The sequence below is a fragment of the Heteronotia binoei genome, chromosome 9 (assembly GCF_032191835.1).
Source record: "Heteronotia binoei isolate CCM8104 ecotype False Entrance Well chromosome 9, APGP_CSIRO_Hbin_v1, whole genome shotgun sequence".
Classification (NCBI taxonomy): Eukaryota; Metazoa; Chordata; class Lepidosauria; order Squamata; family Gekkonidae; genus Heteronotia; species Heteronotia binoei.
In genome coordinates, this window is record NC_083231.1 from 35,645,189 (window position 1) to 35,661,095 (window position 15,907).

Genomic DNA, 15,907 nt, shown 5'->3' on the forward strand with positions numbered 1-15,907 from the left:
CAATAATTTGATAGGTTTTTCAGAGCTGAATAATGCTTTGAAGAGAAACTTGATGAGGGAACTATAGATGTGAATGGTGCTTGATGTCCCTGTACGTACTGGATGGGAAAAGCTACCAGATTCTGTGAATAGTGCTAAGCGTTGTTTAATTAGGATAAATGGGTGAGGGGAATGGGTATTGATGAGATTAATCCAAGGGTAAGGCAAGTTCTTGGGAGACCCTTTGTCCTACATTATGCATCTCTTTAGGGTGGGGAGGAGGCTGTTAGCTGGCCAACCACTCTTTCCTATACTTCTGGACTACATGTCCAGATTTGTGTCTGGCTGACATTTGTTTTCTGTCATTTTGGGTCAAGCAATATAGTGAACTTTTTATATTTGAGAGGATATATTTGGAAGGGTGTTTGTGATTTTTCTAGCTATAAACTGCCCCACAATGAGAATAGGGTTCTGACTGCTAACACAACTGTTTAACATCTGCAACAAACATTATTAATACATGCAGTAATGCTATTTGAGTTTCACTAGAATCATATTTATGAAAACTTGGTTTCGGCCTTCAGAATCCACTTCATTTCCACTTCTCATTTTTCTCTGTAAGAATTTTTTTTCCATATGCAGAGAATCCACAAGGATGAAAACAGGATTGCACACATCCCTTTCCCTTCTGTGGGATCCTTGTGCACATTGGGTCCCTCCATGGCAGCAAGAAGGGGCTGAGTGAAGGAGCACTTGCTTTGACCCATAACATGTCGGCTAGGCAGAAAAGAGCTGGCCTGTGAGGGGAGGGGGCTGAGCACTCTGAACTTTCTAGACTGATTTAAAAGAGATCTCCACAGCAGGCCAGTGCAAGTGCAGTCCTATGTGTGCCTGCACAGAAGACCACTTGATGAATAAAAGTTACAGGTAAGTGCAAACCTGTTTTCCCATTATTAGTCAGACAAGTAACTAGATGATTCAGTCCAAAAACCAATTGAAGTAAATCTCGAAAGGTTTTCTACGTTAACAGTTTCCAGTAGTTAAATGCAGGCTGTCTGTGATCACATGCGTTTTCCAGTCCTACTGATCTTGATTTTCTTTGTCATGTTTACTTTGGCTATTTATAGGGAGCATAATATGAGTGATTATGCTTTAAATAGTGATGTGGCTTATAGAACTATATTAGGTATAAACCAGAAGACAATGTTATGGGTACAGATTGGGAAAACAGTAGAAGCTGTCAGTTTTGAGGGGGGGTTTTAATTTATTGATTTCTGGAAGATAGAAGTACATGGCAAGAGTTGTCAAAATAGTCATTGGATTGCTGTGCAAGTTGGTCATTAGGTGGCACTTCAGGTGTAGGGATCTCTGCACATGTTTAGTGGAACAGAGTGTTCTGACATGTCGGGTGATTCTAATAGTAATACATGGAATAGTGCTTAGGTTTTGGTAGTATATGTAACAGGTTTGACATATGTAACAGGTTATTTCACAGCACTTAGGGTGACCTTGAGCAAGCTGAGTGCCACAATTATTTTGCTAAATTGCTTGACTCTTGAAAGTTGGTATAATGCACTTATATTGAGAACTGCACATAATACAAAGCAATACTTTTAGAATTGCTTGTTTCTAATTCAGAGCTTGATCAAGACAAAAAAGAGGCTGACATGCTTGAGTTTCACTTAAACAACTGATTATACAGTCTGATTCCATTTGGTATCAAGGACTTGGCACTATAGGACAAAGAGACTATTGTTCTAAGGTGAACTTTGACCAAAGCCTTGCAAATCCTGTTAATTCCTTACAATGTCATAGATTCAGTTTGTGACTTTTAACTTTTCTGTAATATAATATGCTACATCCCGAACGTATCTAGGGAGATATAAACTTTCCAAGATAGATTTAAGCAGCAGGTGGGAGGAGGGAGGCAATTGTTTCTGCACAACACACCTGCAAAGTAGTGCATTTTTCTGCCTTATATCAAGAACTGGCGTTTCTTCTTATCTTTCAGAGATGATTGAATGGCTGTGTGGTCCCCACGGTTGTAAAAACATGCATACATCAATTTTTAGGTCCTTTTAATTTTAAGACTACAAAGGACAGCTTGGTTGTGCACAGCTCCCATCGTCCTCTCTTCTTTCTGTCTGACCCAGGAGCTAGTGCAAATGCTCCAGTCTGTAATTCTATAAATCTTTTTTTTTCTTAGTGAGAACTAGGTTGGCTCATCCTGGTTCAGTTCTCACAAGCACAGACACAGCTTGTTGCCATGTTCATGTGCTTCCTTTGACCCTCTTCTCTCCTTCTCATGCAAAGAACATGATTGAAGCTTTCCTGAAGAGGTAAGCCTGTTATCAGGCTTCAGGGCACCATGACATCTGAATCCAGGCACTTGGGCAAATTCAGAGCACCAGTTTGGTGTAGTGGTTAAGTGCATGGACTCTTATCTGGGAGAACCAGGCTTGATTCCCCACTCCTCCACTTGCACCTGCTGGTATGGCCTTGGGTTAGCCATAGCTTTCATAGAAGCTGTCCTTGAAAGGGCAGCTGCTGTGAGAATACTTTCAGCCCCACCCACCTCACAGGGTGTCTGTTGGGGGGAAGAAGATAAAGGAGATTATAAGCCGCTCTGAGTCTCTGATTCAGAGAGAAGGGCGGGGTATAAATCTGCAATTCTTCTTCTTCTTTACTTCTTATTTGAGAGCCGCAACTTAAATCTCAGGTTAGTCCTGGATTGCTTGCCATTGCTGCACTCTGCTCACTGTCTGGTGCCCAAAGCAACCGGCTAGTTTGCCTCCCACTCCACCCCCCCCCCCCCGCCACTGCCACGGCCGCTGCCAGCCTCCTCCAGCCCGCCACTACCGTGCTCCACTTGTCACCGTGGCACTCCACTCACTTCCCCCCCCTCGCTGCACCTATGCATTTGGTTAAACACACAGGCGTGGTCCGCGAAAAGTCTGTAGGGCTGTTTTAGTCACGGCAAGCGGGGGGGGGTGAGCAAAGAGCTGCGTGAGGAGGCTGGTGGCAGCCACAGCGGCAGCAGTGGGGGGGCAAGAGGAGCGCGCGGGGGCGAGAGGAGTGCGGCAGCAGGCCAGAGGAGGCTCGTAGCAGGGGGACAAACAGAGTGTGGGGGCATGCGGAGTGCGCCCAGGGGGCACCGGTGGGGGGCGCCTGCCTAGGACTCTATTTGCCCATGAGCCGGCGCTGATCCTATTCCCATTATCTTGCTTAGAGGTATTGAGGAGGGTTTGAACTACACAGATACTGATTTCCCACTAGCCTTATGCCACTCTCACTCTCCTCTTCTCTGTGAGGCTTCCATTGGATTTCACACCATCTGCCCCAGGGCTGCAACTCGCTCTGCCTCTTTCGCACAGCAAGCAAGATCCTTTAAAAACCAGTTTCTGTTTGCTATGAGAAAAAGGCAAAGCTAGTTGCAGCCCTGGGGCAGATAGTGTGAAATCCGACGGAAGCCCCACGGAGAAGACAAGCGTGAAAGCGGCATAAGGCTCATGGGAAATCAGTCAGAGCATCATCTCTTTGGCACTGGGGAACTAGTCCAGCAATAGTCACATCCGGGGTTCTTAATGGGCAAATTGTATTTTCCTTCCAGATTTTGTGTATTCTTTATAAAAGTGTAGAAGCGTATATAAGAGGAGGTGGGCTATAGTTGTTCCCCAGAGTTGTCTGACTTCTCAGAGGGTCTGACAGTTTCTGCATCTTGAAAATGACTGAATCTGCAAGGCTACTGGTTCAACCTGCAAAGCATCTGGCAGTTGTCCATGTAGCAGCACCAAACCATGCTGTTACACAATCCAGGGTTGGCTTTCAGATCTCACATTATGCTTTTAAGTTGCAAGTTGCTACAGCTTGAAGTAGACTGTTATTTGTTACTGCAACAGTCTGTGGATTGGGTCATGAACCAGTTTTAGGGGCATGGGGGGATGTCTTCTTCCAAAAAGTAGTTAATTATGCTTTGGTATATAATGGGAAAAGAACTGCTGAAGAATCATGTCTCTGTGGGTGTTCCTTTTGGCATTCCGGAAAGAAAGGGACTCCCTTTTCTGTTTTCTGAGTGTGCGCATACCCGTCCTTTTGTGGCTCATTAACTGATAGCTAGTGCTCATCTACATTCGGAATGCACCTACCCTTTTGACAGTATGCTGTCTCAAGATTGCTTTTGTCCTATATGAATGGTATGAATTCCAGTGAACAAAAAAAGAAGCCATATCAAAGGATTAGGACAGTCCAATTAATTTTATGTAATTAAAGCTTGCATGGGAGCATGAAGAAACCAGAAGAAAAAAACATAAAGCAAATTTCAGGCTCTGAACACAGGCCAGGGTTTTTAATTCAAAAGTCCCTTTCTTCTTGTTGAATTTCGATGCCATAAAAATTGCATGCACCATCCATAAAATTCCCAACTCAATGGCTAAATAAACCTTAATTTGTAGGGGAAGCTCAGAATGTAAAAGGATCCTTTTTTATTCACCGTACTGTAAAGGGCTGCCTTTGCAGCTATAAAAACAACCCATAAAATGCACATACTGTGCTTTCAGTTTGTGTCATTTCTTTGGCCCTTTCTAATTAATGCTTCCATAGTTTCTTTTAAAAAAAAATGTTCTGAATTCCTAAATTATCTGAGGATTGTTTGAGGGATAGGTCTTTGAGCAAAAACCAAAGAAAAAAGCATAAGAGACTGTCCTTCCTTGCCACTTGAGATTTAAGTAGAAACGGCCAAGGGTAAACTTCTTAATGTTCTCAACAAAGTTTGAGTCCACAAGATGTGTGCACGTGAAAGCTTATACCCAGAGGAAAACTTTTTTGTTTTTAAAGGTGCCACTAGCATTGGACTCCAACTTTGTTTTGTCGCTTCACTAATACAGCTATCCACTGGAATCTATCTTGACAGCTTTCTGTTACTCTAGGAGTCAAGTTGCACCTTTAAGATCAACTTAGTTTTCTTAAAGATGCAACTTGACTCCTATTTTGTTCTACTACTTCAGACCAACATGGCTGACTAATTGGATCTTTCTGTTACTCTGTCCTCTTAAAATGAGAAGATAGGAAAGGAAGTCAGGAATTTCAAATCTCCCAAGGATTGCTGTTCTGTGCTATGGCTGGTGGCACACTGAGCTACCAAGACGTACTTATGATGGTTTGAAATGAGGTGGGGACATCCTTTCACATTAATTAGCATTATTATTCATTCCATAAATTATATATTACAGTTTATTTCAACAGATCTGCAAGTTTATTCTGAACCCAGAGTTAGCATATTGAATTGTACTTTGGTAGGGAGAGAAGTGTCATGGGATTCATGATTCATCATTTTAAAACTTTGTTTTTCTCCTCAGTGGGGACTCACACCATTCCCCCTGTTTTCTGGTTTATTTTAACAACAGCCCTATGAGGTAGGGTAAACTCACCCTATTTTATAGGGTTGTTTTTATGAGCTTGTGTAGTTTAGCAAGAAACCCATACAGAGAGTAAAACAGCATTGCCAGGCTTCTGGTTAATGTATTGCCAGAAACTTTGTGGTAAAACCTTAGCATTTCTGCTACTTAGAGCCATTGAATTTTACTACCTTGTATGCCCTGGAAGTGATGTAGAAGGGGGCGGGGTTGTAGCAGGAACTCCTTTACATATCAGGCCACACATCCCTGATGTAGCCAATCCTCCTGGAGTTTACAGTAGGCTCTGTACTAAGAGCCCTGTAAGATCTCGAAGAAGTGGCTACATCAGGGGTGTGTGGCCTAATATGCAAAGGAGTTCCTGTAACAAAAAAAAGCCCTGAATGTAGAGGCACATGTGACATCATGGCCCACCATGTCCCTACCCCCACACCTTCTGCTGGTTTCCAAGTGCACCTTGGCAACCCTAGGTTATGATATTATGGCAAGTTTGGGGTATATACCTCATGTGTCATGAATAAATCCATGCTATTTTTAAAAAAAATAAAATTAAAAAGTCTTACCATGTTCCTATTAATTCTCGGCAAACATCTGTAATAATTGGGCTCAGTCCCTGCCCAGCAATACAAATTGATGATGTCATCAGGTAGGAGTAGTTATTGCCTCAGCGCAGTTATTGTGTACCCTTCAAACTGTTTGTAATTATAGACATTGCATTGATCTTTGCCCTTGGTTTTCACATTCATATATCACAGAGATAAACAAAAATATATTGTATATCACTTCAGCTGAGCTGAACTACAGCTTAAGTTAACAAATAAAAACTTTCAGTGAAAAAGCCTTTTGTACAAAGAGTTCTATTGGGTATCTTTGTGAAAGTTCTGTGTGTAGTGTTGCATTTTACAGCCTGTATTCATGGTGCTACCATTTGTTCAGTTCCTGACTCTGAGAACATTTTTAAATGCTGTCTCCTGTGGCAGCAATGAAACACTCCTGGAATCTGATGCTGTTGGAACGCTTTGTGGCAGTTAAGGAAAGCAACATTACTATCAAGCACAGTTTATTCAGAGTGAACAAAACAGAGTGGGCTTGTTTTGCCCTTTGAATCATCTATGGAGAATTTTAACAGAATAATCTTAGTTAAGTTTTACTCAGAACAGAATGGCGTGAAAATGTGTTAGACTTCCCATATTCCTACAGCTACCCTTTGTTGTTCACGTTGTTCTTCCTGAACAGGGTTTTGTTTTAAGGCTTATTAATAAAACAGAACAATCTTACTACTACTATTAGCAATTTTTGTGGAGCTGGGGACAATCTTTCTCTTGGCTGCTGTCAGGAATTTTTCTTATTAGTGTGATCCAAAATAACCCCAAATTAATCCCCTTTAACCCTAGAAAGCAGATTTTAGGGACCATTTCAGCCTGCCACAGCAGGAAACAAAAAAAACCATGCTCCATGGAAAGGAATTCTTAAACCTCTGGAGAAGTTAATTTGATCCAACCAAAATCACTCATGATAATAGTCACAAAAAATATTGTCCCCAACATCACAAAAAAATGCAGTCTCCTTAAGAAAAAAAACCTTTCAAGGACCTGCCATCTATGCCCTTCTTCTCCAATCAGATCATTAGGTGTACTTAACAGCAGGGAACAAACTGCAGACAAACATAACCATGACAAAAATGGATGGGTGCATCCATTTATCTTTCCCTTCTGCCCTAGGCAGAAGGATTAGACCTGTGTCCTTTAAAGGATTATACCTGTGTCTGGGTCATGTGGTGACAATCCTAAGATTTCCCTCAAACGCTTATTTACCCAAATGGATATTGTACAGATTAATCAGCTTCTGGAGTAGGGTACCTATATAATTTTCCATACAAATATTTGTTTCAAATAGCCTCATCATGATAGACACTCAAGGCAGCTCAGAAGTGATACCATTTCTTCAAATCCCAGCTCCTGCTGATGCGGTGAATGGATCCTGCCTGGCTAGGATGGCACTTACCTGTGTTACTGAAACTGTTTGGGCTATTTTAGCACCTAGTGGGATAAACACAGTCACAACAACATCAGTAGCTATAGGTACTTCCTTGACCTTAAGAAGTATCACTCAATCTCCTTTCAGTTGCTACTTCATTGCTTGTTTCCTGTTTGTTTGTGTATTTGTTTTGAATGCCATGGAACGTTAAGTCCCCAGACGGAATACCACAGATTCTGAAACCCTTCCAGCTTCCTGGATTAATGTATTTATAATTTGCTTTCAGTGCATTCTAAGTATCTGGCAGGCTCCGTAATGGGTCTGATTCGGCATTCATTGCGCTCAGTAATTTTTAAAACCTCAAAAATTCATTGGTTCAGGAACAGTGACCCTTACAGTGCCTGCAGGAATAACCACTTAAGAGTACTAGCCAAAGCCAGAGAGCAATCTAAATGTTTGCTTTGTAAAATCTATCTTTTGGATCTTTGTATATTTTATAGAAGTAATTAAAACCTGCATGTCTCCCTTCAGTGCGTCTACCTGTTTTGTTTTGTGGTGGGGTTTTTTTGGTAGCTACAGCCCATTTGGCTTTTGGGGAAATGGGAATTTAGATGCTACATGTGTTTAATATCTTTCCCACTCTACAGCAAAATATTTCCAAGCAATGGATAAACATTTTTTTAAAAAAAATCTGAGACATAATGGAAGCACTGACTAACTTTTTGTTTATGACAGATACAAGTCCCAAACCTGGATAGTCTCCAACCAGATGTAACCTGTCACATATAATTGCTTAATGCTATTTTTTTTTGTTTTCTGCAGAAAAACTAAAGACTTCTTCAGCACCAACTCCAGAATCAAAATGAATACAGGTATGCAATTTCTATGAATGGAGAAGGAATATGCCCCCTTTTTAAAAATTCCATTAAGCAAATTCATCATATTCATACTAGGTCTACCCAAAATTTATTCAGATAGGCTCTTTAAAATATATGTATATGTGTACAATAATTATATGTGTTATTGCTATAGACAGGGGCTGGAATGTATAAATACATGGATTTATACATGTATATGTATGTATACATGTTCCATTTCAATATATTTTTACATGTTTAGTAAAATATATTGGTTACAGTACACATATACATAGTTAACACAATGGCATATATTGCAAGAGATTTTTTGCTTATGGTTATTAAATACTAATAATATTTTGTTATTCCTTATTCTGCTTCTTTATTTTTACAGTCTTACCTAGTTGTTTTTAAAAACATGCTACAAGACAGGTACTTGTACTTTGTATTCCTGTCTTTCCAACTATTGAATTAAACATCACGGCTCTATTGTAGAAGATGTTGGAGTATGAGGTGTGTTATTTCATGCCACGGTGGAGGAGGCAGACATTGCTCTTCTTCAGAATGCTCTTGAATATGAACAGGCTATCAAAGTATACAATATTTGAAGCCTGTGTGGGTTTTGAAGAGCATTTTAGCTCATCTGAATAATTCAATTAACCACTTTAAGGGCTTGCTGATCCTTATGATACAGCACTAGTGTGTGCTTAAAAATTATTCAGTAAAGTTTTATTCTGCCCTTCTTCCAAGAAGCTTGAGGAGATAGATTGTTCTGCTTTGTTTCTAAGTCCATTCAAGTCATTGGGCTTAAAAGGGTGTCCTGTATTTAGAACTGCATTGTAAATTTGTTAACTGAATCCTGGTCAGAGACTCTTGCAAAGGTAGAGCTTAATCAGACTCTCAGACTTGAATTCCTGATCCTATTAGCAAAGCATGTTCGGTGGGGGATTTGATCTCTTTCCTTGCAGGGTTTTGTTCTCTAATGGTAAAGACAATTACACCCTTCTAGGATTGTGCTGTAATTCTGTTCTTTACTTTCCAGTGCTTTTGACAGGATTCCCCCCACTTCCTTGTGTTTATCTCTCTACCATTATCTTCTTTCTTTGTAGGGTTGCCAGGTCCTACCTGGCTCCAGGTGAGGGATGATTATTGAGCGTGCAAAGCATGTGTGGTTCAGTGACATCACCTGGAAGTGACATCATCATGTTGGGCTCATTGCTTGGGGGTGTTCTAGCAATTTTGGTTAAAATTCTGTGGCACCATAGAGTTTTTGCCAAATTCTGGGCACCCTTGTGTGACATGCCCAGTGTGCTGACATCACTTCCAGTTGACATTACCATGCTGAGCATGTTGCACATGACAAAGCTCTTCGGGAGCAGGGATTCCCCCCCCCCCGGGGCCAACTCCATGCTGGTGGGTTGGGGACCCTCAAACTGGGGGAAATCCCCATCCAGAGGTAGGCTGGGAACCCTATTTTTTTTGCCAATCTTTAAGATGGATATAATATGTATTTTAAATAAGCCAGTACAAAGTAATGATTAAAACTTCAGACTAGGACTGGAGAGACCTGGTCTCAAATCAGCCATGAAGGACTTTAGGTGATCTTGGGCCATTCAGTGTCCCTCAGCCTAAGCTACCCAACATGGTTCTTGTAAAGACAAATGGAGGAAAGGAACACCTAAGCTACTTGTAGGAGAAGAAGGATAAAAATATGATAAATAGCTAGACAGAGCTGCAAGCAAATCAAAACCTGATTCTATCTCATGCTGAGAAGAAATTCCATTCTGCTGATTGAAAATTTATTTTAGAACCAACCCATATATTGGGGCAGGCCTGTTTACTACATAAATGTCTTAACAAAATGCAGACTTACTTACTGCCTTTTTATATATGGATAATTAATGTCGGAATTAAATATTCTAAAATAGATACTTGGAGTTCTCCCATAAATATTTTAGGCAAGAATATACATGGGATAATGTATGCAATAAATTAATCTGATTTAAAAATGATAGAATATCTTGTTTTATAATAAATGGGAGATATAAAGACAAATCACATTAAAAGCATGCAGCTTCCTAGAAGAAAGCTAAGATCTAGAAATCTTAAGTTTGTTAATGTTAAATCATTTCAGGAAAAAAATGTAGTTATCTGATACTTTTCTATAGTGTGTCAGTGGCTAAAGAGAAAGACTGAGCTCATTGCAGTTTGTTCAGAGTAGCGTTTCCTAAAATTACTTTTATTAGGAATCCTACAGTGGGTTGTGTGATCAAATTAAATTTGGTGGGGTCTTCTTAACGCAAAATGTTGATGGACCATAATGTCAGTGATGATGAACATACCAGCTGATCTAGAACATTTGAAAAAAAAACATTTCTGGTTCTATCAAAACTTATTCTTTTACCATGTAAAGCTTGTGACTAAACCGTAAAATGTTTATGATAGAAATGAAAACATGCTCTTCTTTCATTTTTGTTCAGCTTCATTTAGATATTGCATTGAATTTCTGAGAGTGACATACCACCATTCTTGGAAAATCCACAATCTATTCCCAAATTTATAGTCACTGAGTGTGATGTAAAACCCTCATGTGAATGAATGCTGGTGAATATACTTCAACCTCTGACACCGCTTTTTGGTTTTTAGTAGTAAAAGAACTCATTTCATCCATAATTTTCTTCAGATTTGTTTCCCCTGACATTACAGGCAATGTCCCCCACCCATGAGTTTATCTTTTTCACCCATGTTCCAAAACTGGAGGGACATTTGATCACTTCAGTATTCTGAGAAATTTGAATTTTCCCCAGGATTTACCCATAAATGAATTGCAAATGTTCTGTTTTTAGTGCTGTGGTTCATCTGGGTTAGAATCTGGGGGAGAATAGGTGTGTATTTATAATTATATGCTTTTACTTGGTACTTCTTTCTACAGACAGAGAGCAAAAAGTACTATTTTCTAAATCTGAATTAAAGTTTTCCCTCAATAAATATACCAAGCCATATAAATTTAAATTTAATGGCTAGCATCTTAGTGGGTATTCCTTACAATGCTCTTATTGAGGAGATAATGTTATGTCAATGGTAATCCTCCATTTTAGTTTTTTTGTTTGTTTTGTGATGAGTTAGGTTCACACAAGCCATCTTTCCAATACTAGAAAGCACTTGACAAATTTCTTGGCTCGTTTATTCTTTGGAATGGCACTATTAATTAACTAAAGCTTCCCCACAACCTTTGGTATGTATGCACAAATCCACAAGGATCAACAGCAGTTGCTAACTGCATGAATATGTCTCTGTTTCCATATCTCACAATGCTACGTGATATGTCGCATGTGCTTGCTCTCTATGTCGTGGGCCAGTGTCTGTCATTTTGTGCTTTCAGATAGTGGTGGGTGTGCTCGCAAACGTGCTGCCATGTCTGTCAAATTAAGTGCTGTGAAGAGGGTTCAGAGTTCTCCGAACCTATTGACTGCAGGTATAACTATTAATCGTAGAGTGCCGCATTGGAGTGCCATTGAGTTATGTTTTTGTTAGCGTTACAGCTTAAAGATTCAAATTGGATGTTTGTTTCCCCTGTCAACAGTTATTGTTATATCTTTTCTGTTCTATCACCACTGGGGGGAAAATTGTTCAGATGGTAATATCTTAGGCTATGTCCTGACAGGAGTTTCCTGCATAGCTGGTTGTGCAGCTTAACATTGAACTGCTCAAATGCATTTTAATCTGAACCAGGACTGGATTGTCTTATTGTCAGCCATTGAGTTCAGGACTGAAATTTGTGCAATGTGAAAGTCTTTTAGTGTGAGATCTTCCCCTGAGCTGCCACACCATGTGACCCCAATTTAAATGTAACAAGATGGGCTTGTGTTTTTGTATGTGCATGCACACCTGGAAGTCATGTCAACCTCTGATGACTGACCCCTACTGGGAACATGGAGGATATTCAGGGAGGTGGCTGAATAAAATCTGCCCCTGCCACCAGGCTTGGGTATTTCAAGGAGGTACCCCATGCAGGTATTTGACAGAATCAACCCTGCTTAGCTTCTGTGATCTGATGAGATCGGGCTTGCCTGGGCTATCCAGGTCAGGGCAGCTTGTATTTCAAATGATGTTAATTTTCTAGGCATACTTGAGCCCTGATGCTCTCACTTTAGCAAATGTACTTCTACCATACAGAATGCATTTCTTCAAACCACACACACACATGCAGGATCTTGCTTAACCGCCCTACTGCAATCCGTAGTTTGGATTTCAACTTTCAGCACTACCCATTCTAATCTTCTCCTTGACCACTGGACTCAGGTATCAGCAAGGGGACTGGCCCAGTCTTTGTGTGGCTTGCAAGTCACCATTCATTAAATTGACAGATTTGAACCCAAGAAATGAGTTTGTCTGGAAACATCCTTAACATTTCTGTAGCAATAATGATCATTCTGTAAATTATCTAGCTTATACATGGGGCTTTTTTGGTAGAAAAACCCCAGCAGGAACTAATTTGCATATTAGGCCACAACCCCTGACACCAAGCCAGCCGGAACTGTGTTCCTGTGCATTCCTGCTCAAAAAAAGCCCTGCTTATACATTATGTAGAGGTTTCCTTGAATATTCAATACCAGCTTTAATTCTGGTTAACATCAAAGGAACATTGATTGTAGGTGATAAATCTGTTTATACTCAAGTACTCTTGTTTTCACTATCTTTACGTACTGGACAGTTTCATCTGTTACCACTGGGAATGCTATCCCCCACCAAGAGGAGCGGTAGGAAAATGCCGCCATGATATATAATAGTTTGCTGCTGTTCTGATGCTTGATTATACAGGGACCCTGTTTGCTTAGTCTCCGCCCTTTTATGAGAAAGAGAAATAAAGCTGTGCCCCACTTGTGCTGTGTGCAAGCAGAGTTTCTGCCTAATCAGGCACTGGCATAGCGGGCACAACTTTTGTGATCTTTGCCATGTGCCAGCAGCACCCTGCTGTTCTTCCACTGTGCAAAGTATACAGCAGCCACCAATAACTTACGAAGTGGGCCCAAGTTTTATTTAGTGGGACTAATCTAGTTTAGGTGTAAGTGTGTCGATATAAATGATTTGTGAATTGTGCAGAGAAATTTGGAGTGCTTGGCTGCATGATGAAACAGAAAACTGCCTCAGGCTTTTCTGTTTTATTACTGTGGTAGCTCAAATAGAAAGAACTGGTTTAAATCTTTTTTTGGGGGGGGGGGAGAAACCATTATAGCTTTCATAAAATAATGTAAGCTTCTCATAACACCTGTCAGTGAATTCTAAGATGTATAAATGTTTGAACAAATTTTTATATGAAGTAACTTTCAGGCTTTATAGCCAAGTTGGAAGCAGAGTGACGTTTATTGTATTCTGAGCATATTTCAGAACATTGGATTGAAATGCATGCCTTTTGGTTGTCAGAAAGCATAAGCCAAGTTTCAGTATTAATATGAAATTAACCATTATGTTTCACTTGGATAAATCTTACTATAAAAACCACCAAGCTGGAAAATGTACCTCTATTTAAAATGTTTGCAGTGCCGAAATAACAGAAGCCATGAATTCTTGAAGTACTTGGGTCATTTTGTAATTAACACTAAAAAGTCTGGAAAAATGAGGAAAGAACATTAACATTGTGGTCATTGTTTCTTCTTCTGTACTTACATTAAGAATAAATTATTTAACCTAGTTTGTCTAAACAATATATTCCATTATAAATTGATATTTCCTGCTGCCACCTGTGAGTTTAATCTCTCAGGTTACTAACAGAAGCACCATCCTCCACAACAGGGCACCTTCCTGTGAGACAAGAAGCTGGTCTTCTCTTGTGTCAGAGGAAGGCACCCTGCACTCAGCAAAAGGCACCATTGTTAGCTGTATAGGTTAATGGGATCATACACTTGCCAGTGTTGTTAACATACTCTTTGGAACAATTAAGATAGCTATTGAAAAGAATCTGTTTTACATTTTACATATCCGCTTGTCATTAGTTTGCTAAAACTTCTTATAGGTTTTCAGAGATTGAGAAAATGAAAGTTCCATTGAGAGCCAGCTTGGTGTAGTGGTTAAGTGCGCTGACTCTTATCTGGGAGAACCAGGTTTGATTCCCCACTCCTCTACTTGCACCTGCTGAGATGGCCTTGGGTCAGCCATAGCTTTCATAGAAGCTGTCCTTGAAAGGGCAGCTGCTGTAAAAGCACTCTCAGCCCCACCTACTTCACAGGGTGTTTGTTGTGGTGGGGGGGGAGGTAGAGGAGATTGTGACCGTTCTGAGACTCTGAGATTCAGAGTATAGGGCGGGATATAAATCCAAAATCGTCTTCTTCTTTACTTCATACCCTCTTTGATAGAACAGTTATGATGGGATTGCATCAGAGGCTTCGTAGACGCCATCCGCCATGATTCCACCCCCGTGAACACCCAGGAGATAATGGCAAAGCAACAGTTGCACAGTGCTGAGCAAGCACCACACCCTACCACTTCCTTCCCACTTTCACTGGCTCAGGCTAACCCCAGAGTACACTGGCCTCTTCCTCCAGCACTTGGGCAAGGCAACCACCCATCCTGAGTGTGGGATAGCCCTGGGCCAGCCCGCCATGCCCAAACTGGACAGTATTTGGCCAATCCCTGCCTATGGAGTTTGGCTACATGAATCAATAGTCCTCAGACATCCCGCCTCTCTATCAGGCTCGTTCTCCCTGCCTGTAAAAATGTAGAGTCTACACTTTTACAGGCAGGGAGCACGAGTCTGATAGACTGTATATGCTGTAGACTTTAAAAGGGGTAATGTAATGGGACTGTAAACAGTAGGAACATTTTCCTGTGTTACAGTTACCCAAGCTATGCATAGATAACAGAAAGTTGATCAACGCATGCTCTGTCAGTGTCATTTTGGTGAAATTAAGGAAATTTGCAAAGGGTAAATATTTCTGTCTTGTGAATAAAATGCTCCTTTATAGACTCTAACAAACCATTACCATGCTGCTCCTTTAAACAGATTAAATTGTCTTAGAATAATCTGCAATGCATTTTAAACACCTTTGCATCACTAATCACAGACTAATGGATGGAGCAAGGTTTTTGTTTAAATCCACTTCCTTGGGGGAAAACACTCTTCCTGAGGGGCTCACAGATAGGCTTTGTACTTATCAATAAATACCCTTGTTATGGTGGAAATAACCTCAGAAACAACTGCTTTGCTTAGTATTTCAGTAAACTCCCTTTGCCCCACCCATTATCTCTATACGCTGGAATACCCTAAACATCTCAGAGCCTTCACCCTTACCCTATTGAATGTCCTCCCATCTGCCTTTCATAAAGGGAGATTTGCTTGAATTCCATATGAGAAACATCTTTGCCCATTGCATTCAGACATGGTAGAGACAATTGAGCATGTTTTATTATACTGTTGATTTTGTCCAAATATTCGAGCATTCCACTGACTTTAACATAGGACAGCCTGTCTTGTGTTAAAGTCAGTGGAATATTTGAAATATTTATATTACTCCAATTTTATCCAATTTCACAGGTAGAACCAATCAGTTTTATTTGAGATTGCTGTAATGAAACAACCCTTAATGTAGCTAGATTTTGTGCTTAGGCATGTTTAATTAGACAGAAGTGTATGATTCAGTCTTAATATTTTAACCCAGTATCACATTTTATGTTAAGTGTATCTAG

General features: G+C 40.3%; 1 protein-coding gene across 10 annotated transcripts in view; it reads left to right on the forward strand.

Moving 5' to 3' along the window:
• The window catches only part of SORBS2 (sorbin and SH3 domain containing 2), a 224,856-nt gene that overhangs the window by 106,038 nt on the left and 102,911 nt on the right, over positions 1–15,907 (forward strand). For all 10 annotated transcript variants that reach the window (XM_060246434.1, XM_060246440.1, XM_060246435.1 and 7 more), the window contains exons 2-3: positions 8,190–8,239; positions 11,607–11,699. In XM_060246434.1, coding sequence (XP_060102417.1) covers positions 8,230–8,239; positions 11,607–11,699 — 103 coding nt within the window. In that variant the 5' untranslated portion in view covers positions 8,190–8,229. The remainder of the gene's footprint in view (positions 1–8,189; positions 8,240–11,606; positions 11,700–15,907) is intronic.